The 23,397-nt window shown below is 47.2% G+C and overlaps 1 protein-coding gene across 1 annotated transcript; it reads right to left on the bottom strand.

Moving 5' to 3' along the window:
- Window positions 1-2,870: 2,870 nt before the first annotated feature.
- On the bottom strand, window positions 2,871-22,964 carry LOC142560610 (uncharacterized). The gene is made up of 5 exons (XM_075672826.1): window positions 22,777-22,964; window positions 20,368-20,570; window positions 9,698-9,801; window positions 7,206-8,978; window positions 2,871-5,260 (listed from the first exon to the last, which is right to left on the bottom strand). Exons 1-5 carry the CDS (start codon window positions 22,917-22,919, stop codon window positions 4,817-4,819), a joined length of 2,667 nt encoding a protein of 888 aa, XP_075528941.1. The 5' UTR covers window positions 22,920-22,964; the 3' UTR covers window positions 2,871-4,816.
- Between the last annotated feature and the right edge of the window lie 433 nt (window positions 22,965-23,397).

The raw sequence follows: 23,397 nt of genomic DNA, 5'->3' as shown, positions 1-23,397 counted from the left end.
TGTCAATGTAGAATTCCCGTGCACCCTACAATCGCAGGACGTCTGCCAAACCGTGCGAGGCCACGTCACTACTCGCCTTGGTAAAGTCGGTTCGCTGATGCTGGCATGACAGGGCTCTGCCGTCCTGGTCACCAAGTTCTGGGAAGGCTGGGCTCGGTCATCCGTGTCATCAATTTGTGGGAGGCGGAGCGAAGAGGTAGCCACCGTAGCCACTGTTTGTTTAAGCCAGCCAGCCATGGTGCCACGGGATATCGGAACCGGCTGACACCGCGGCTGCTTTGGTCAAGTGCGCTAGCGTGTTCTACTTCGCGCTAACTGCACGTGAGCTCATCCTTTTCGCCTGCGCTAGAGGTGACAGTTGCGTCGCTACGAGGTATTAAACATGTTTACTGTTTGAGCATCTCTGAATTGCATTAGCTGTTAAATACACCCATTACGCAAGTGCCGAGCCCTTCCGCTAAGTCCATTTGGCAGGAGTCCTTTGTTCTGTAAATGTTCATGTTTTCCCTGTCCATTGTACAGCTGTATCCTGCTACGTCTACTTGGTTAGATGCCGAAGCAAAACTTGGAGGAAGAAGCGAAGAAGCTAGGTGCACATTAAATGACTTTAATGTAATAAAATTTTTAGAATTATCAGCATTCAAAATTAGCTTTCATTGCAAACCACATTTAAACTCTTGTGAGAAGCCCTCACTAAAAAACAAAGCTTATACTTTCTGATGAGCCTACCCTGTGCATTTTCATTCCTTAAAAATTTGTCTACTTTTATCTTCAGCATTAAGTGAACAGGGTTATTCAACTCATGGTCAAAATACATTTACCCAAGAACTTAAATTCATGCTAGCTTGTGCTGTCTAGGCCAAATTTCAGCATTTCTTTGTTGTATGTTACCTTGCTCTTGTGTTCTACTTGGCGCTTAAGATACCCGATAGACAATTTACACACAAACAAATCATTCATATTACACTCTTCAACTTTATATGCAAAAAGCACGAACGTTGCAGACAGAAAACACTGAACTATAGCAAGAAATTATGAGAATTGTTTTCTGCGCAAGGAATTTGGTTGGCTTTGGGCAAGGGTCTAAAAACGTTGCATAATCCTGTTTTCTAAAGTCAGTTTTTCCGTTATACAGCCGTTGTCACAGGACATGTGCATTACTTAATTACACTTTGCGCACCTACTGTCCCCTGTCATAGTACAAATACCAACAGATGTAATAACTGTACTGGCAGACATTCAAAGCTGTTTCTGTGGAGATTTAAGGCCCATGTTCTGAGGTGAAACGTGCGGCCCTAGCCGTAAGAAAGTAACATATTGTTTATCAACCCAAAGTTTATAGTGTTTGTTTTTTTAAATGTTTATTATTTGTGGAATATTAGCTACATCCTTGCAAGGTGGTTGAAATAAGAGCTCGCATTGCCACAGCCATGTCCAAAGTAGCTCTGATGGCCTGCTAGTACAACTAATAGGTGTATTGGCGCTTTTACTGACAGGAGACGGCGGCTGTACACATGTATCATTACGGAACACATTATATGTCCCGTGACAGGGGCCCCTTTCCACTTTTATATTATGCTTCGCCGCCGTACATTGCATGTGCTTCACTGCATAACAAGACTGTATTGTGGCGAAGATTATTTTAGGAAACGGAATTATGCACCACTTTTGCGAACCTTACATGGCTTCCTTCTGTAGAAGCGCTATGAAAAGGCACGCTGCCCTATATTCGCAAAAAACATAATCTGCGTCAGAAAAACAAATGTGATATTTATTCGCAAAATATTCATGTAACATCAGCCAAAATATTGCCTGCCGTTTTACTTGTGGCACTGCTGCCAGTAAGTCTGAATAACCGAGTGGGTCTGAGTAGTCTGGCTCTGAAAATTGCCCATTGATAATATTTGCATTCAACTAAGATCAGTTTTTGTCTTGACTGGGATGCAAATGAAAAAAAAATATTATCGTGACGTAGCAGTTAGCATGACCTTTAATACGCCCGGAAGACCTGGTGGACTGATCACACTGAAGGCACAGATCAATCTTAAGATGGGTCCCCATACTTCGATAAACAGAAAAAAAATACTTTTACAGTTGCGCGTGGAAACCTTCGCAAACAATGTTCTGTGGCGTAGCTGTACCTCGCGTGCTGGCGTGTGATTGCCAGTGTAACAGAGCCACAAGTTTGGAAAGAGCGAGTTCACATTTGTGCGCCTAATGTGCAACTACAATATGCATTGACTCATGGGACATTCCGGGCTGGGTGTGGTTATCTGTGGTAATCAGATTCGTCGTTTGGTGGATTTGCAGTTAAATACTGCTTTGCAAGGTAGATTGAAAGTCGATCTGTTAGAGAGGGGGCAAAACAAGAGAATCTTCGTCCTGGAGCTAGCGTTCTAACAAGAACACTTGTCTTCATCACGGCAGCGATGCATCGAGGCTGGGCGTTCATTTTTTCGACCACAGTTGATCATACCATACTTTATGCAAATTCATTAAATTAAATTATGTGGTTTTACGTGCCAAAACCACTTTCTGATTATGAGACACCCCGTAGTGGAGGACTCCGGAAATTTCGACCACCTGGGGTTCTTTAACGTGTACCTAAATCTAAGTACACTGGTGTTTTCGTATTTCACCCCCATCGAAATGCGGCCGACCTCGTGCTCAGCAGCCCAACACCATAGCCACTGAGCAACTACGGCGGGTTTTTATGCAAATTCATAAAATCAGGTTAGTTATTATGCTGAATAATCGTGTGATGATAATATGATTTGACAGATTATGCTTTGCTGTGCGACTGCCCTTTCTGTAGTCAAGCCATAATGTTGGCCAGTGAGCGCACCGATAGATTGTGGATCGAAACAAGATCCTTTGATCGGGAAAAGTATTGGTAAAATGTTATCGATTCCTCGCAATGCAATAATTTGTTGAAAGGCTTCTTGAAATCAATTTATTGTGTGGTTTACTTTTGTTGACGCAGTCTTCGTAGACGAGTTAACGCCAGTTTTCTGTGTTACAGTGCTGCCAACTTGCGGCACTAGGTTTCCCCTAAATCGGATAAAGAAGTTTCCAAGATTTTTGTCCGATACAGCAGTTCAGATTGTCAATATGGTTTTTCCAAAGTTATTTCTTTTGTTATGCAAATAGACTAAAACTAAAAGATGCAGGCGGTGCCGGTTCACGGGCACCGGGCTGCACCAACACTCTGCAACGTCCAATGGCGCACTACACAACGGCGGCGCCTTGCTTTGCAGCCCATGCAATGTAGGACAAGGTTGCAGGGTGCACTGCTGTACCTCGGAGAATCAAGGGCCTAGGTGCAGCGCACCCTGCATAGGTGCAGAGAAACTTGGTCGAATCGAGTAGACGTAACGGTGGGAGTTCTGCTGACACCAGAGTTCTTCGCGAAATAACACAGTCTCGCGCTTGAAGCTGCGTTCACAGAAGACGATATCAGCACGTTTACACTTTGCTCGACATGAAAAACAAATTTGGACAACAGCGCAATGCCAAGATTGACTCGGAACCTCATTCGAGCTTTAAGCTGGCACCAGATGACCATTACGGAATGTAGCAGTGTCAAAACCGTGTGCCACTTCAGGACGCCAATCTAAAGTATGCCCAATAAATTTGTCTCGCATGTCATGGCGTTGTGACGTGGCACAGCCATGCTTATGCGCTTACAAGACACTTACTGCGAACCACGTGCTATCTTTTTGTTTTCATTCACACCGAAGCTCACACTGACACGTGACCACTATGCTCATAAAGCGCGACTGTGTAGAAAGTTGATCTGACCATGGATGGTCCCGGGTGAATTTGCGTGAATAGGCGGCTGCGCAACGCCCCGACCACCTTGTCGGGCTGAGCGTTGTGTCTGCCTATGGCGAGATTCGCACGTGCTGCTTTGTTCGGGTATTGCAGCGCATGTTTGTTTTGCCGGTTTCAAGGGACGCATAAGTCAACAGCATAGCTTTGCTCCATTAGCGAAGCTAGAACATTGACACCTTGTTGTTTACATCACGAGAGGCGGTCACCGCAGCGCGGTGAGTCATAGTTTGCATGCAAATTGCGAAGGTGATTTGCGCTGGCTGAAATGCAAACACAGCGTCGCGTCAGCAGTTCCTCGTATGGGTCATCGCGGCGTGGTAGCACGGGTTTCTCATGTCTCTGTTCCCTGCACATCCTAACATTTTTCACTAAACAAGGCCTAACATCGCTGAATCTAGGGAAATTTGCCGAGGACCGGCAGCAGTGCGGGTTGTATCTTTCCAAACTCAGCTGTCTAAACTCTTCCGTAGACTGACCCCGAAGTTGTGCAGTCTAAAACCGTGACAAAACACGATGACTTATGGCGAACCGTACTTATTGTGAGAGCCGCGCTCAGATAACTATGATGATAATTATAACAATGATTATCATTACGATGATAGCAAGTGACAATTCGCACCCGCGCACAACTGCGTGGTACGCATGCGGGGTATGCACACCGGGGCTAGAGATACTTTTGATGTAAAAAAGATCACGCCGAGGAACTTTACAGCAGCCTTGTGTCGTGAAGCAAATGTAGCAACGCCGTAGACATGTCACTTGTTAAATTACTATTTTCAATACGTGGAGAGTTTGTAAGGTGGTGGCAGCTGCTTCGCTGAGTCCCGATTTAAAAAAAAAAGGAAAAGGAAACTGACAAACGAGCAATAAGGCCGAAGCAGGAACTACAGAGCACGACGTTAACAGAAAGCAAGAATGAGAGAAAAAGCGAAGAAGTTTTTTTCGTGCGCCCCTCGATCGTATTAGAGATCGCGCGGGCACATCAGAAAAAGCGGCACCTCTCGCGCGGGTTCATGGGTGAACCGGCCGGACAGCCGAAGGCATCGGCGAACGGCGCGAAGTTGCTCATGGCGTCGGTGCACTCCGGCGACATGCGGTGCCCCGAGCTGTTCGTCCAGCAGGTCACGTGACAGGCCGTCAGGAAGAAGACCTGCTCGGCGCTGTAGGCCTCCAGCCCCCTGAGGGGCACGTCCTGCGCGACGTTGCGGAACCGCCTGTAGGCGTCGTGCGCGATTTCCAGCGCCGGAAGTACGGGGTAGAGCGACGTCACGTGGTCGGAGGCGTCGGGGGAAGCGCACCGGCCCAGCTTCCACAGTTGCTGCCCTGGTGCCCCGCTGGCGTCGGTCGCGCTGGTTGGAGGAACCCAAGCCGACGGTGTGCGGTCGCCGTCGAGCAGGAGCGTCAGTGTATTGATGGTTTGCACCACCTGCAGGCACGGGAAGATAAGTGGTCCAGCAGAATGATATAAAATATGGCTAAGTTAACAAGAACTCAGTGCGAGCGGGTCGAGTCATGACACCGTGATGGCTGATCTCGACGTGACCGCGTTTACATGAACTCGCTTCCGACAGTTCATTCTATTCTATTCATAACTCCTACGCTTGCTGTACTTCTACAGCGCGGAGAATTATGCGGAGGTTTTTAACTACAGCGGTATGGAGGCAGCGATGACGTCTGTAGTCTGCGAGAACTCTGAGTGCGATGTCGAATGGCGCCGCTGTCCAACATTCCGTTGTATATATGCGCTAGACAATTACGTTAGCTTGTTACCTTGACGTCACGTAGAAGGCGAACTTCTTCCGATATTGGTGTCTTCGGGCAACTACATGTTATGGAGCGCGGAGACAGAGGTCAGCTGCAGTGATCGTGTAAGCTCGCTTTAGCCGCTAAAGTCTGGCAGACTTAGCGAAATGGCCTAGTCCACTGCGTAGCTTATCAGGCTTTGTGCCTGACCACGGGGTTGAAATTTATCGTACTTTTGCTCCTATGCTCAATTTTATCTTCGATTGGGCACGATGCGGAAACATGGGAGAACTATTAAAAAAATATTTGTATTTACGTGTATTGACTGATTCCAACGCCGAATTGAATAGGAAAATATGGCGTTCGTTATTCTAAACATTTGAAATATTCGCACAGCCATGTAATAAATGTAGGTCAGTCAGCAATTACTGTTTTCTCATTTGTACATTTCTCACAGTTTGTGCCATTATACACTCTCAGTCTGCTACGGAGTCTCCATTTTTCTTTCTTAGCTGAGAAATGCATTTCAGCGTCCGGTTTGCTGGTTTCGTTGGGGCCACGTATATGAAACATTCCGTATTCGGCTTATTTGCGTTTTTAAATGCAACGAACGGGAAATAAAAAAAAAGAAAGTTGTTTAAAGCACATACGACGGACCCGATTTCGTTCGACAGAGGTTTTCTCCGGAGGACTTTTAAGTACTGTTTAAATGCTCTTTCATATCTACCAAAACAACTAGTTCACTTCATCTCGGGTGACCTACAATTGCAATTTATATACCTCCCTCTGTAACACTGTTTTACTGCAAATTTTTCTTTAAGACTGCCTCTTGAACATTCGACGAGGGCCAGGAGTATACTTGCATCAGTACAGATTGGCTTAAGCGGTTAGTATACCACAGTGGTATGGACTTTCTAGGCACCTCTCTCTCTCTTTCTCTCTCTCTCTCTCTCTCTCTCTCTCTCTCTCTCTCTCTCTCTCTCTATATATATATATATATATATATATATATATATATATATATATATATATATATATATATATATATATATATATAGTTTGCAGGGTTACATAGAAGGGACAACAGCGCCCACATTTTTTTGCTACGAAGCCAGATTTCGCTCTTGGTGAAAGAACGTCCTACACGGCCGGTATAACGTAAAACTATTTCAATGTTTTTTATTCCAAATCCGTCATTAGCCCTCTATGATATATCAAAATGGCTCGGGCCCCGCCAATATGGGAGGGTCGGCGCCAGCGGAATGGTTTTGCATTATCCTGGGTTAGGTTACATCCTTGGTGCGATTTATGTTGAATTGTAGCGCAGTAGCGAATTGCGGCACACGACTAGTCTGAAATGAGGGGCATGACTAGTCTGCATATATCGCCCTGTCTACGAGCTTATTTTTCTCTTGTAAGGAACGCGCATCGCAACCTGCAACGTGTGTCGTGTGCATACGCACCATTTTAAGCCGATTCAGGAGCCAAATTTTTTTCATCATGCATACAAACATGGTTGTAATAAACATTCTATTAACACGAATATACGGGACTTGTACTCATGTGCGCATAATTACGAATGCGGCTTCCTTTATATATTTCTTAAGGCAGTTCCGCCATGGCCTTACCTGCAAGGCGTAGAGAAAGCCCAGGCCACCGTAATTCATGGCACTCGTTCCGTCCGCCGCATAGAAGGGCCTTGTGGCTGCAAAGACGCCGACGGAGATCGCGTTCGAGACGGCGTCGTACGTCGCCAGGTTGGACGACTGTAATCGGAACACCCGAAGGCCGGATTGGTAAGCATCGGTGTTCAGAGACGCCCGCAATCGCTGTCGAATCTCGGTCCAGTGACCGAAGAAGCCGCGCGTCGTGTTGTCGTAGTCGGGACCGTACAGTGCCTCCCCCCACCAGGCGCCGTCGCTCTCGTTCAGATTCCCTTCGGGCCAGACCACGGTGGTGGTGCTGCCTAGGCGTGAGCTGACAGCGTCTATCGCCTGGGAACCCAACACGTTCGTCCAGGTCCGAACCTTCCCGACTGCCGTCTCGTGTACGTTGCTCAAGAGGCGCGTCACCGGCGACGTCCGGTTCGCGGAGGCTGTGCCAGTGCCGCGGTCGAGGCCGGCGAGCAGCACGTTGTACGCCATGGCGATGTGGCTTCCGCACATCACCGGGTAGACTTGGTCGCCCGCCTTGTTCCCCATGACGAACGCGTGCATCGTGTCGCTGGTCACGGCGACGACGACCTGGACGAACCACCACGCCGTGTGATACGTCAATTCCCGTGCCGTGTACGAAGCGAAGAGGACGTTCACGGCGTGCAGGAGCCCGGAGTCGGTGACGAACAGCGTGTCCTCCTCGGTGAGCGGCGGGTTCGCCCCGAACGCGGACTGCATCGCGTCGACCCAGTCGCGAGCGTCGAGCTTCGGCACCAGCGCCGGCAGGTGGCGCATTTGGAGGAAACGAGGCTCGACGCGGCTGGCGACGAAGCGCGACGACAGGTTTCCCAAGACGTCGCGCTGGACTTCGGCGCTTCTGTCACGCAGGAAGGAACGGAAGTCCGGCGAGAACTCCCCTCCGCGGAAGACGACCTCCAGCAAGAGTGACACGTACGCATCGTAGAGCTTGTACGCTTCGACCTCAAAGTGTATTCGCTGCGCGATGTCGACCACGTTCGTCGAGCTGATGCTCACGGACCGGTGCGCCGGCGAGGCGCCGTATCCCGGCGAGGGTGTCACGAGGTCGACAGTGAACCAGAGCGGCACGTACCAGACCACGGACATGTTGACGATGGTGGCCAGCGTGAAGGCGTAGTTACCGTCGTCTCTTATCCGGTGGCCGTCGTCTCGTATCCGATCGCCGTCGCCGCTGCGGTTGGTGTCGGGCAGCAGCCACGGGAAGAGTTTTTCGGTCATGAAGTGGTAAAGTTGCTGGACGCCGTCGTCGTGGTGGTTGCCGGTCTGGGATTCCCGATGCATGCAGGCGTCCACGAGACGCGTCACCCTCGCCGCGACTCTGTTGCCAATGGCCTCGTACCATGGGGAGCGCGCCAGATTGTACAGCCACTTGTCCATGCGATAGATGGTCACTGACGGCGCTATGTGGATGTCCTCTTCGATCCACCGGGAGCAGACGAAGGTGCCAATGTCCTCGCACGGTCCAACGGCGCTCCCTTTGCGGTGCAGGCCCAGGTTCTCAGCGTGGTCCACGCATCCTGTCGTGATGCACGCGGCAGGATTGGCGCCGCGGGTCGCCGCGCGCGACGGCACGAGCAGCGCCAAGGCGACGGTGAGGGCGGCGACGCCCAGCAACGCGACGGCGACTCTCGCACACCTGCCGCGCCACCGGCGTCTTTCGTCGCTCGGCGACGGCGAGACCGCCGTGGGCGGAGGTGCAGCGTGGGCCTGCAGAAAAGATTTAATAAAGCAAACCGCGGGTTCCGCATTCGAGGATCACGCTGGAGTCTGCGCCGTGGGGGGCATTACTATCTATATACACTTTCGGGCTGAAATTTGCAGCTTTATTTTGGGAGAGCGGCTTTGATGATGAGAGTTACTTGAATGAATCAAGCATGTTTATTGACCGCGGCGGCCGCATTTCGATGGAGGCGAAATGCGAAAACACCCGTGACTTAGATTTAGGTGCACGTTAAAGAACGCCAGGTGGTCAAAATTTCCGGATTCCTCCACTACGGCGTGCCTCATAATCACAAAGTGGTTTTGGCACGTAAAACCCCATAATTTAATTTTTAAGCATCTTTATTAAATACGGGATGGCTCTTCGACCTAAACGCCCTGGGGTTCAGGGAAAGGAATCACCATACGACGATGGATGCTTGCGTCATGTGAAAACTCCCGCATGGAGAGCAGCGTGTCTTAACTGGGATTGCGTGGCGTTGTTCGGTGGGTCATCTTCAAAAGAGGTGGTACCTAGTCTCGGGCATTCTTGCCTGGGATCTCTGTATCCGCTTTTGAGACTGACTTCGTCTGGCCAAACCGGTTTTGTACCTTAACTTCTAAGTGTCTAAATTCCGGCTTATCTTCAGGTTGGAAAGAATGCTATCGGAGAATAAATATATAAGAATTTGTAAGAAGCGCCAACTTTTGAAGAAAAGATTGCTCACGAATTCGTTGAGTTTTCTGAGTGCGAGTGCCTCCTCTTCGGCCCGCTGTTCCGGCGCCGAAGCTCTGTTGGTTCCGGTACCGCGGGACTTGGCCAAGAAGTTTCCTGTTTATACGAATAAACAGCAAAATTCAGGGGAGTGTTCGTTATCATTCCAACGAATGACATCGTAAGATAGCTTCCTGAATGGCGCACTGTATTTTAGAGAACAGATACGTTAATATGACCCTGAACCACTTTTTATCGAAGAGGAGAAACGCGTTTGAAGTTAAAATAGGCTATTTTCGAAACACATTGCCGCAATATGTACTTCAGTGCGTTCAGCAGAAGCCACGAATGAATGCCACGAATGCCACGCACTGCGAAGTCTACGGCGGAGCCGGGCGTTCCCACAACGCTCCGCCTTGTAGATGTCACCGTGTCGTCCAGTTCGTTTGCTTTTCGATGTCAACGTATACGCCACTACTACCGATTTTGCGCCTACGATGCGCTAAACGTAAGCCCAACCAGTGCCTCCTCTGGCCCAACGCATTTGTCTTCAGCGAGCCGCAGTGCACTTAGCCAGTGGACTCGTGGTGGCACCTCGCGGCGGCCGCGGTATCTACGCTAGGTAGAAGACCGCAGCTATGTCACGCTGTAGTGCGTGTAAACGCAGCGTTTGCTAGTGCACGACTGGGCATGGGTGCACGTTCGCGCTCATATGCTGTACAGCCTAACCTTGCTAAGTGGTGCGGACCGGCTTTGTCCTTCACCAGCTTGACCAACGGATACAAGCCACATCCAACTTGCGAATTTTGAAAACGATTTAGTCTTCCAAGGCGCCTAACCAGGATAGGCCAAGAGTGAGTGACCGCTGGCAAGCGTGCGTGCGATGCGATTTTCGTTGCACCGGAAGTGCGATTTCCGTCGTTTACGATGAAAATCGCAGTCGCAGTGCCGACCCCCCCCCTCCCCCTCGATTTCAAGCTGCGACCAACCGGTTGGTGGCACCATCGCAGCGATCGCTGCGATTTTCCGTCGAAATTGTGCGGAGAGCTGTCAGAGCTATTTTGCCGGTTTGTTTTGGAAAATGACGTCTCGCACGACAAGTGCAATGCGCAGAGACGTGGATTGTCGAATTTGGTACGTACGCGAAGGGAGAAGGAAGAACTTTTACCGCAGATTCCATTCTCCCATTTTACGCGTTCGGTGACAGGTTACGACATGACCTTTTGGGGTGTTCGCAATTTTCTTTTGTTAATAGCGTACAAAAATCGCGCGTACGGAGCAGCTTAAATAGTTTCAACCTCGGCAAGGGCAAATGACAAGACAGCAATGTACCCGAAGTTTCAACGTTGTGCTGAACGCGGTGTCGTTCAGTTGCATTTTCTTGTCGGTTTTCAAGCGTGAATTTTGCGATGCGGCTTGAAAGGTTATCTCACCTCACTTATTAAATTTCACAGAGCAAAAGTGTAGACTATCGTGATGAATTTTCTACGATAGCATTAAATCTGTGGCTTGAATGAAGAGCGTCGTTAATTTCTTTTTGAATATTACATGCACGGTAAGTTGCACCTCTGCTCTGGAGAACTTTTTTCTTGCACAGAAACCAATAAACTTTCAATAGGTTGCAAACTTTGTATCTTTACTGCACCTGTATTAAGATTTGCTTTGAAAGGTAATTAACTCTACAGCTAGTAAATTAAGTAAATTATACGCTTGCTATAGCGGCACAGTGACAACGCACCCACCTGCACCGCCATGTAAAACCCGTGCAACAATGCGAAAAGCAGGAAAACAGCATGTTCTTGGGGGGGATAAAACAGTAGAAAACGACACGTTAAAGAAAAGTCAATCAAAACTGTGCAGTGAAGTCAGCCAGTCCCTTCCTGTGGAGCTTTGAATCTTTTCAGTAAAAGCAGTTCTTGCCCATTGACAGCTGGACAGCTGATCAAGTGGGCAGAAACATTCATACCTTACATGTTTCTAATAACAGTTCCTAATACGTTTGTGATAACATATATTAGTGTGTGATTACTATCTTTATAATTAAAGAAATAGCATGCTACTTGCAAGAACATATCACCCGAGGATTTTAGAACAAATTTCTGCATTTCAACTATACACAATATGTGATTTATTCAATAAAGGACCACAAGCTGCTTTGTTGCAATGACCAACCTATTCCAAATTTTATTTACATACAGGCAAGAAAAAAATCCATAGGCAAAAATATTGTTCTTCAATTTATTCACCTGCCACAGCGGCTATAGCATTCTGCTGCTAACAAAAGGTGAGGGGTTCATTTGCCAGCCATGGAAGTCGCATTTCGATGGGAGTCATAGGTAAAAAAAAAAGCTCTTGCACTTGGATTTAGTTCATCACCTTTTACTGAACTCTTAAACTTCCAAATAATATTACGTAGGGGACATGCATATGTAAAATCTAGCACCAATTGAAAGCAATGGGTACAATTGTAAAACAACCATCTTTCGTGATAATTCGAGTGGTGAAACAATAATTGCATCAATACGCATTGTTCAACAGCACTGCACAAATAAGCATAATCAGGTATAGCAAGTACTCTGTCAGGAAGCTGGTTCTACAGATGTACAAATGCCAAGACATGAATGATCATACTACGTCGCACACATAGCACGAATAAAACCTTCAAGAGTTGTCCCTTCTGCCAGATATGAGTGGGCCATAAGCAGCAGAAACTCTATTGCAGGGCATTGTGTCATTCCGCTTATGAAAGAATAAAGTGAGTGAAGAGGCTTTTAACAGCAGTACCTCACGCTACTCTAATAGGAGGAACGATGAGCAAAAACATTTCTGTTAGAGCGCTTAAGTTAAACAGTAACATCTTGAAAGACACGAAATTCCAGGTGAGAGTTGGAGGTACATTTGGTCCACCCACAACAAAAACACAGGCATACTGCAAGAAGTACTAGAGCCTATGGTGTACTACATTCTATGGGAAAGCTATCTTATACGTAAATCAAGAATGACGCAAGAAGCTGTCGACAACACTGCAGACTTTCTTGGCCAGTCTGGCCTCTCGCTTTCTGGTAAGTCAGCTTGCATCGACCTTGAAAAAAAGCCTATATTCAAGAACTACCCCAGATTGCACATTGTGCTCCACATAGCTGGACAAATATACCCGCAAGTCAACATCCACAAATGCTCCGCTAGTGTAATACCATCACGGCAAAGCCAGCACGTGGATCAAACAATTATGCCATGCCTGGACGCAAATTCTGCACCTGGTGAAAAGAATAATCTTGAAATCATGGGGGATGGACAAGTGGATACCATGAAAAATCCCAGATGCTGTGCTTGTGTTCAAGGTATTGTACATTATGAATTACCAGCATCTCACACAAAAAAACGACTCATCGATTACAGGCATTGGGTAATAACAGGTCTTTCCAACTTTACCATGCTTGAAGACATCTATGAGAAAGAGCAAACGAACAAGCACCTAGACAGAGTAGGGTTGTAGCCTGCAGCACAAATTCTTCGGATCAAGAGCTCAGAACCTGGTCCCAAGATACTATGACAGCTAGCATATGAGATTGAAAGACGACTACCCCTCCCTTCAGAAACAACCTTGGGAGCACCTGAACTTGAAACACAACAGGCCCATACCCTGCAATATGGGGGCAAACAATTAGGCCACGAGACCATATACAACTGCCAAACACACAGAGGAGGTTGCTAATCATGAAAACGCAAGCAAACATCAGGTACCATTCCAGGTCATCCATCAGGTACCATGAGTACCATTCCAGGTCATCCTACGCCTAGAAAATCTGAACTGAAAGCAATCAAAGCAGCACTTGGAGTGAAACTTACACCCTGCACAACACCCCGCACACCTGCATGGCTTCACGAGAAACTGTCTGGGCCTGCACATAACACAAGATTGTCGGGGAAATCAGGAAGTTGACACGCGACTTGCAAGCACATGGCCAAAAATTAAATTACAGGATGCATAGCCATGCAGATATTCCAGGACACAAGCGGGCTTATAAGCCCTACATAAGAACTGAAAACTGGACGAGTTGGTGTGTATTCTGTATTAGCTAAAGCACAACAGATAGACGACGGACAAGAACGAAGTGCTCTGTACGCGTGTGTTCACTTCGCTCTTGTCCATCGTATTTCTGTCGCACTATAGTTAATGAATTCATGAGGCTGCACAGGAGAAGAATAATACCTCCGCCCAAGATTTCACATCCAAATCCATGCGCGCACGCGCACGCACGCACGCACGCACGCACGCACGCACGCACGCACGCACGCACGCACGCACGCACGCACGCACGCACGCACGCACGCGCACACGCACACACGCACACACACACACACGCACACACGCGCACACGCGCACACGCGCGCACACACACACACACACACACACACACACACACACACACACACACACACACACACACACACACACACACACACACACACACACACACACACACACACACACACACACACACACACACACACACACACACACACACACACACACACACACACACACACACACACACACACACACACACACAAATGTTGCAAGGGTGCATAGCATGGAGCCGTATTAAGAAGGATGACACTAGAGATGGTAGAGGACTTTAAAATAAGGTTCATAGTAAAAATGTGACGATTTATACAAATTACCAGAAAAAGAAGATATCTTTGAAGGCTAGATAAAAATTGGTGCTTGATGCGGCCAAACATAAATAAATATGCTAAAAGAAAGAAAAATGCAGGAAAATTCCAAGTGCAGGAAAAAAAATCATTACAATTGCCCATCCTGCGTGCCCGCACCTTTGAAGAAACGCTGTTCTTATTGGAATAGACAGACTGACAACTTGCTTATGCAAGCACACTCTTCCAGTTCCATGCCATTATAAAGAACACGAGTTTCATGGAACGTACCCACATGCGCACTTGTTGATCACAATGTTTTCTTCCCTAGACTTATATATCTATATGTATTTTCTCCCTTTCCCGTTTTTATGTTTGGTTGCATCAAGCACTAGTTTTATCAGGCTTTATTGTTGTACTACTTTTGGGTAACCTTTATAAAGCACTGCATTTTCACAATAAACCTTTTAATTAGAAGTTAGCGGACCCAGTTCTTACTGCTTCACACTATACATTCTTGCTACATTGGCCAAATAAAAGACGTAAGGTACACAGAAGCATCATAATGGCCGTTAAAGTGACTTGTTGCAGTCTAAAAATTAAGAATGCGTGGCTGCAAACGGCAGCAGAGAACACATAGGACAAACAAGAAAACCAACAATCACAAGTTTAATGTTCACACCGACTAAATGCTGGCTGACAATCAATAAACCGAACATACACAAAAAGGAGAAGTAAAAATTATTGCGTGTTTCCTGACAGGAAATGCATCCATTTCTAACGGAGGTCATGCTGACAAGATTCTCCCAGCATTTTTAGATCTACAGCTTCCATAATTTCTCTAGGCAGCCGATCTGCACATAATCCTAGCTTCTTCCTCTACAATGCACGCTCAGATGTCGAGGATGCATTGTAGAGCAAGAAGCTAGCATGCTGTGAAGGTCGGCTGCCTATAGAAATTATGGAAGCTGTAGATGCACAGACATTGGGAGAATCTTGTGTCAGCATAGCTTCTGTTACACTTTCAGAGATGGAGGCGTTTCCTGTTGGGATCTGTGTGGACACACATCAGATTTTGCTTCTGCTTTTTGCGCAACTTCAATTTATTGCTTATCGTCCAGCGTTTACTCTGCATGTTCAATAAACTTTCATTTGTTAATACATCACATGATCGTCTTGGTCTCTAGCAGAAAGGTGTTTTCTTTTTACAGTGATGCTGTATATTCCTAGGCTAAATACTCGTGGTCCGATCACAAAAACCGTAGTGTAGGGGTATGAACCATTGTTTAGGGGGGCGTGAGCCATTGCATTTGTCTTACATGATGGACGGAGAAATTTCTTGTTGCGTAGACATAGAAATGCTTATGCATTTAAAACGTATATATTTATCTACGCGTTATTGCAGGGAAGGGACAGAAAGGGGGACGGGTTTAAGACAAGATCATGATGTCCTTATTATCTCGTAGCAAAGGTGTGGTGCGCCATTGGCCACACCGATAGTGACTTCGTTTCTCTCTTGCAGCAGAGCGCGCATGCAGCAGTCTCTCTCCGACTTCCCAATAGGTATAAAAATGTGCCCCTGCTATTTAATTAAATGAAACGTGCAGCCCCGGTGTGTCACTTGGTAACTACAGTGCATAACCGAGCCACAAATGCCATGATTAACGCATTTCAAAACACAAATGCGTAACATAATTCAGAAAGACTGTGATGAACCCGCTGGATTAACACAATGAACCACTGATTGCCCTTTCCGTAATGGTGATCTTGCGAAACGCGACGTGTGGCATTCCAAATAAACGATGTGATAAATCCCAAACCAAACATGTGCATAACCTCATTAAGAAACAGACATAACCAATAATATAGAAAGACTTGAATAAACCGTCGGAATTAACCCAGTGATAAGCACAGAAGCCGCACATTTCAGCTTTGCTGGTTTACGATCTGTACAGGGTGCATGGGCAGTAAATTTTTTCTGTTACTATTTGTTAAGTATTGTATAGTGTTGTGCCACTAAAACACGTTGGGATAGTTGGTGCATTGTATTGGTGCTGCTTTTTTGTCGGTTTTTTCTTGATATTGTGCCCTTCTTCCTTTTGTAACTACTTTTTTATTCCCCCTCACCTAATACTCCAACCTTGCAGCCAGCGAAGCATATAAATAAATTAGTAAATAAGAACATGTCATTCATTCATCTGCATACACCTCGCACCATTCCTTGCTCAACAAAGTCACTCTGTTTATGTCTAGAAGTGTGCATCTACATAACTGCCGTTTGCGTTTCGGTATAATTTGTGAACAGTGTAGTGCATAAACATTACATGACATTAAGGTTATGACCTATGCGGTGCATAAGCAGACGTTACAAAAGGTGAAATGTTGTAGTGTTGAAAGTAAGAGCAATTGTATATGTAGCAGTTATTTAACAGCATTTAATTGACTCGTTGACAAAAACTTCACTTCGCATAGATTCCAACACATGCACTGAATCTGCAGCTTTTTTCTTGCTTATTAATGTGGTCGTTACTGCATGGCCACATTGTAGATTTTAAAACAAAGTTCAATAAGTTCGTTTGTTGCAACATAAAAATATGCGTAGATCACTGCGATTGCAGCACCAGAACTTGATACAAACATGCACACTATAGAATGCAGACGAATGCTCAGGACAAACTCCAGAATGTTTGCGTCCTCATACTTATGAAATTGAACAGTTTCATTCCATGGCTGTCAATGAGAGGGAGAAAGAAAACTTAATTGTGTTCGTGGAACAAAAACCTATTGATAAGCTTAGAGATATAGTCATTGCTTAACACTTTCGGAATGAATAATTATACCTTGCTATCGACATTGAAGCAGCGATTCGACAGCATGAAAAGGAATCAGTTTTTCCAGCTCTGAACATTGAATTGCAGGCAATGAAAGCAGGCATAAAATTCTGCCAATGTTATCTGTTTAGGAACAGCGAATTGGAATAAACATTGAGACTTTCATTTGTACTTTCTCTGGCTGGGAGCAATCTAGTTTGAATTAACTCCCATAAGCATGTCGTAACAATGCTGATCTAATACAGGTTAAATGCATGACTAGCTTCAGAAATCTGGATGATTGCTGTAAATTACAGTGAAGAAACTATAATATCTAACAACATTAATAATACATAATATTTATTTCTGCAATACAGGCTGAACGTGAGCGGCGTGCGAGGCTGAGCAGAAAGCTGAAAAACCCTACGGAAAGTGCGCCTGCCGTGGGCCTGCGATCCCGCATTATGGATAGCGCATATTGATATGGTCTTCTTCTTAGAAATTCCAAGTATACTACCAGCGCGAGAACCAGGACAACAAAGTGGACGAGAAGCGTGTCTTTTAGAAGGCTATGTTACAACGCAGAGATTTCTACAAAAGCGACGGTAACTGCTCAAAACCTTTGATGCGTCGGCTTTCGCGCCTTTAGAAATATTTAGAGAGGACTCCCATATATATATTCACAGCGCACGCACGGCGATGGACGAACCAGGCTAGCGCTAAGGTTGAATTTCACAACACAATTTTTATTCCACGTCCAGTAATCACACAGATCTTTTGAGGCTTCGTTCAGGGGCACACGCGGGCTTTCGGGTTGGTGCTTGTTGTTGCGTTTGGCGCAAGAATATGGCTAGGAGCAGGCCCCGCATATGCGGAATCACGAGCAATACACACACGTGATTTCTCCAGAAACTGACGCCGATCACGGGTAGCGCGAGGATCTTGTTCGGCTGTCACGACGACTTCGTGGCAACCGAATTCTGAATACTGCATATGCGGTGAGGGTAGCTGTATGAACTTGTCGATAGGTCATATTGTAGATTGTTGTAGCGCAGGCAGAACGAAACGGTCATAGAAGGCAGCTGAGACAACACACAGCGCTGAAGCGCCTGCGAACAGCTGTTTACGTGCGCCATGTCATGGCCATGTCGCACTGAACTTGAAAAACCGCCGTTGCGCACTCCAATCTTAACAAATCTTAACTAATACGTTTTAAAATTACTAACCATGCGTTTTATTAGCTCCTAATCAAGAAAATTCAATAATGTTATAATGTAAACGTTTTATTCATTACAATAATGCAGCGTGTGCCACGAAACCTGGCAGTAAGCAACCCTGGAAGTCGCACCAGTCGCATTGTTGAAATCGCAATCATGTGAATTGGGCCCTGTAAATATCGGATTGCGACGCGTGCGACTACGCCGATTTTCGTCGTTCCAGTAGCAGCATGCGAACCAGCCTTTTCGCGCCTACGACGCGCTAAACGTAAGCCGAGCGCATTTGTCCTCAGCGAGCCGATGTGCGCTTAGCCAATCGACTTGTGGCGGCACACCGCGGCGGCCGCGATATCTACGCTACGTAGAAGACCGCAGCTGTGCGTTCGCGCAGCGTTTGATTTGTGCTCGACTGTGCTAGGGTGCGCATGCTCGCGCTCACATGCTAGAGTGTGACCTTGCTAAGTGGTGCGGACCGGCTTTCTCCTTCACCAGCTTGACCGATGGATACTAGCCACGTTCAATTTGCGAATTTTTTGAAACGCTATCGGTTACTCTGCCAAGGCGTCTGACCAGGGTAGGCCGAAAGTGAGTGACTGCTGGCAAGCGGGCGTGCGGTCCAAGCTTAAGTTTCGCGTGGTCCGAGTCTAGTTGAGCGTTCGACAGTAGTGAAAATTAGCGAGATCCGCCGGCGACTACACCGATAAGCAGCGTGGCCAATGTTTAATTCCTGCGAGGGCAGCCGCGGCCGAGCGTACGTGAGCAGGCAACAGTGGGCTTCTTCCGGAAGTACGTAATTATTATCGATACTCGAAAGCGCAGTTTCGCTTACTTCAGTCCCTTTTTTATTGAACTTCGTCAATAAATATGCACGTTTACAGTAGGCAGAAGCAGACCGACCCAAGCACCCCTGCTGACTGACGTCAGCTATTGACCAACAGCAGCCGTGTATGGGAATCCGCTTTATTGCGAAATGAAGCGTCCGGAAGAAAATGAGGAGAGTGCTTCTGTTGAAAAGAGAGCGTTTCAGAGAAAGGTAGGGTCGCGCTCCTGACGCGAGCTCTCCGCGCCGCGTACGACAGGGAAACTTGGTCACAGCAGCGTATGCTGTCCTCGGACTCTTTTTCCACCAACACCGAGGGGTGCTTAAGGACCCCTTTAAAGACACTCACCAGATTTAATGCGATTGACCGAAGGAATATGTGGCGCAGTGAACTCGCGACAAGTCAAATATCGGATAATTCGCAATTCCGGTAAACTCAAACAGCACTAAGCTTGTATAGCACTAAGTTGTACAGCACTAAGTTTGTAGCACCATACTTGTTTTCAGGGCACGGTGTCAACGGCTTTTATACGAGCGATGTGGTTGCAGATTCAATCCTGCTGGCTTATTACACTAAAATAATTTACACCCTAAAAAGTGAAAAAGGGTGTAAATGTGTCTATCCCTCATATCCTTAGGGTGTCCGTTGTATAGATAACACCCTAAGGGTGTGAGTTATAGACACATTTACACCCTTTCTCACTTTTTAGGGTGTAAATTATTTTACAGGGAGACAATGCGAGTAAAGAAAAAATAAGAAGGTTGTGACAGGCGATTCAAACAGCAGGGCGTACCACGCCCACGTTGGATGGTCAGGCGGCCGTGTACGTTAGCGAACGCACGCGGCCTCTGAGATCGCGCGGGTGCTATCTCGGAGGCCATCCAACGTCCCACCAATACGGCGTCACCTCCAAGGGGCGCCCGCCACCGACGTGATCGAGTAAGGGCCTCATTGCATGTGTATAACTGTACTGTGTGCCCCAATTAATGTCATCCAAGCAGTCAAAGAACAAATAAAGAAGAAAAAAAAGAACACGGTACAAGAATAGAATTATAAAACCTGCGGTGTTCGTTTGTCGCAGCTTGCGGGGATAGATACCAACGGCCTAAATTACTACGCTTATTTTTTTTTTCTCTCTAAGAAAAACTTTTCTGCTTATAGAAAGAAGCGACACTTAACGGCTTGCGACGGACTTTCCGCAGAAAGGAGCGGGCCGCTCTTCGTCGGCTGCAGGTGACACGGCCAAACTGACCACTTGCGGTGTGAACGTCACAGGGGGCGTTGCCATACTCGACAGCATTTGCAACAGGATATCGGCGTCGGGATCTGGCGCCGGGGTTGGGGTGCATCGGGACGTTGTCGCCGCGTCGCTGATGGGAGACCTTTGAAAGAGTGACAAAAAAGAAGTTTGAGTGTTTTTGTATACGCCGAGATTCGGTGGCGTGCACATCGGAGGCCATACGTATTTTAGAATAACGTCACCTTTATATACACGGCAATGTGTCTACGGGACCTGCAAGCAGGGCGGTTCAGCCAGCTTGGGTAGAGTATTCTAGGCACTGTAGTTTGGGAATGACGATTAGTACATGGATTTGCCTAAACTTTGACCTCCTTGCTTTAAGCAAACGGCTTAGTGCATTTGCAAACTCACCACTTTCAATAAAATACCGGAGACACAGAAGCTCTGGCACAGCACGGAAGTCCAATGTTGAATCCATTACGACACCCGACCGCAGGGACAAGCGGAACCGCGGCACATAGCAGCGATCAAGCCTGTTCGCAGGGCATTATCGCTTTCTTTGTTTAAAAAGAAGTGTAGAATACATTGAAATTTAGACCGATGAAAGCAGATCAAGCGCAGTATACTAACCCACAAGAATCTCTGAAGCAACAATCACGAAGATCAGATTAACCCAGATACTAATGATCTCTCCCATGGTGGCTGAACGATCACAGCCCCATAGTTCCCTCTAGTAATAACTGCACGTAACTGTATATGGTGTGCGTAAGGGTAGAGCGGTGACGCCATGCTAAAGTATTCTAGTGTGTGCGGCTTGGCGCTGTGTTTCCTTGCCGAAGTGTTGAGCTACAAGCAACACTGCGCCGAATATTTCCACTCTTGACAGCATGCACCTGCACAGACGAGGTGTGCAAGCGAAATTGCGCCTCAAATTCCCTCTGGCAACACCGATCGCATATCGTGAGGCAAGATTGTCAGAGACCTAAAAATGTGGCTTTGTGTCGGCGAAGCCGCGGCCATAAATGAAAGCGTTGATCGTAGCGCCCTCTGTACATTGCAAGGTGCGTATATAAATGGGATGACAAGTTAACCAAATCTGGCTTCATCTTGTACTGCAGAGTAACAAGGTATAGAGCTAAAGAAACGCTGCCTGCTCGTGCTTTTTCATATCTTGCGTTGCTCTTCAATATGGATTACACCACTGCATCGAAACTCCCGGTTGGCTGCAGACATTCGTACTAGGATTACTATGGGGAACCTAGCCGCTGTTGCAATTGTTCGGACCTCATAGGAAGCATGGTTAGTACGTAGATATTTATACCGCTTTCACATTCTCGCAGGGAATATGTATGGAAGACGCTTAAGCTTCCCCTTTAAGAGTGGAACGCGATAGCATTAAAAAATTCCTGACGGTTTCGCATTCTTACCGGGAACTTCAGTTTATGTAATCGTAATGTTTACTGGGAAGCGCTGGCGGCAAATCTATGCGAGAAGGCGAGCTTTCTGGTAGAAACGCGGCCTCTTGCGTGCGCCGATCCCAGAGGTAGAGCACAGCCGCGCCAGAAAATTACATCATTCTCAGGTTTCTTTTATTGTTTGCCACTTTTAATATTTCAATGTGAGAAGACATTTAACATAAAAAGCTTAGTACACTTGCAGGATGATCCAAGAACCAAGACACCAAGACCCAAGTCATCCAAGAAGGATGACGAGCGAAGCTATATGTGGGCCCCTTAATGGCGAACTGTACCTCCGCCGCGGCTCGGTCCGGCATTGTACTGTATCCGGAATCGGCGCACGTATGGGGAGTGCTTAACGCCTGCTGCACCTTTGTCCCGGTTCGGCCCGGTGTTGCACTATCTTCGTGATCGGCCCGCGTATGGCGATTGCTTAACGCCTGCTTTACCACCGCCGCGGGTCAGCCTGGCATTGCATTACCTTCGGAACCGGCCCACGTATGGGGAGTTCTGTATCTACATACGGACGCGATCTTGGGGGAACTAGCTCCTAACATATTTGCTGTAAAAGGCGTGCGCTGTCGGTGCTTCGCTTCGTGGCACTTCTTTGTGTGCAGGCGTTCTGAAAATTCTGAGGAATAACTTTGTCAGAAATGCAAGAAAAGGTATGAGCACCTTTACTGTTCGACTGGTGTGGCAACAGAACCCGCATATAACGCATGTTATATAGCAAGGCGTGGCATGTACGTATACCGAAATGTATACGGTAATTTTCGCTCACGGGGATGCCGGCGCCGGACACTGACGCCGACAGTGTAATTTCTGCAACACGGGGCCCTTAACGCTATCGATTTAAAGTAGGAGTGCCGTACACCAATTTCCACAGCTTACCCTAGTGCGGGGGCGGGAGCTGCCTCGGTCATCGGAGCAGCAGCAGAAGCTGAGGATTTCTTCGCGTTGGCCGCCGGGCTCTTCTTCCGCGTTGATGTACGTGCAATCACGGGGCCTTTGCGACCGGGGGCGTTCGAAGCCATGGCGGAGATTTGGGAACAGTGTAAGGCTGCGAAGACGCGTCGAAGCTCAAGGGACCTTCTTCTTCTTCTATCTCGCGCCGTGTCTCGCGAGCGAACGCGGCGATGACTTTGCGTCCTCTTTCTTTTATTACCATTCAGGTATGGCAGCGGAGATCTTTCAAGGAGTAAGTACAACACAAGAAAAAAGAACTCCGACGGAGTCCATCTCATTAGTAATGTCGACGTTAAGACGCTTAGCACGGAAGCAAGAGAATGATACACTGCATCGCCAATGTCGAAACGTGTATGCAGCCGGGGTTCTCTGTCGCACTTTCCTCGTCACCTGCTGCGCCATCTAGTGACGCTTCCGTAATGCCCCGCCCGTGGCACGGGTCCGGTTCCGCTGAGCGTCGGATAATTTTAAAGGCAAGTTTGTGTCATGTAGAACGCTATATACCAGTGGCACACACCTAGATACCCAAGTTGACATTAAAACATT

This window comes from Dermacentor variabilis, chromosome 10 (assembly GCF_050947875.1).
Source record: "Dermacentor variabilis isolate Ectoservices chromosome 10, ASM5094787v1, whole genome shotgun sequence".
In the NCBI taxonomy this organism is placed as follows: Eukaryota; Metazoa; Arthropoda; class Arachnida; order Ixodida; family Ixodidae; genus Dermacentor; species Dermacentor variabilis.
Note: the sequence above shows the minus strand (reverse complement) of the source record. Positions and strands in the feature narration are given on the sequence as shown.

What these genes read in the sequence shown, in the direction of transcription:
- LOC142560610 (XM_075672826.1), bottom strand. Translation starts at nt 22,919, where the DNA reads ATGGCTTCGAACGCCCCCGGTCGCAAAGGCCCCGTGATTGCACGTACA. An exon ending in GCTCCCGCCCCCGCACTAGG is followed by an intron (nt 20,571 to 22,776) that starts GTAAGCTGTGGA and finishes ACTCTTTCAAAG; the next exon opens with GTCTCCCATCAGCGACGCGG. An exon ending in CGGAAAGTCCGTCGCAAGCC is followed by an intron (nt 9,802 to 20,367) that starts GTTAAGTGTCGC and finishes TCGTATAAACAG; the next exon opens with GAAACTTCTTGGCCAAGTCC.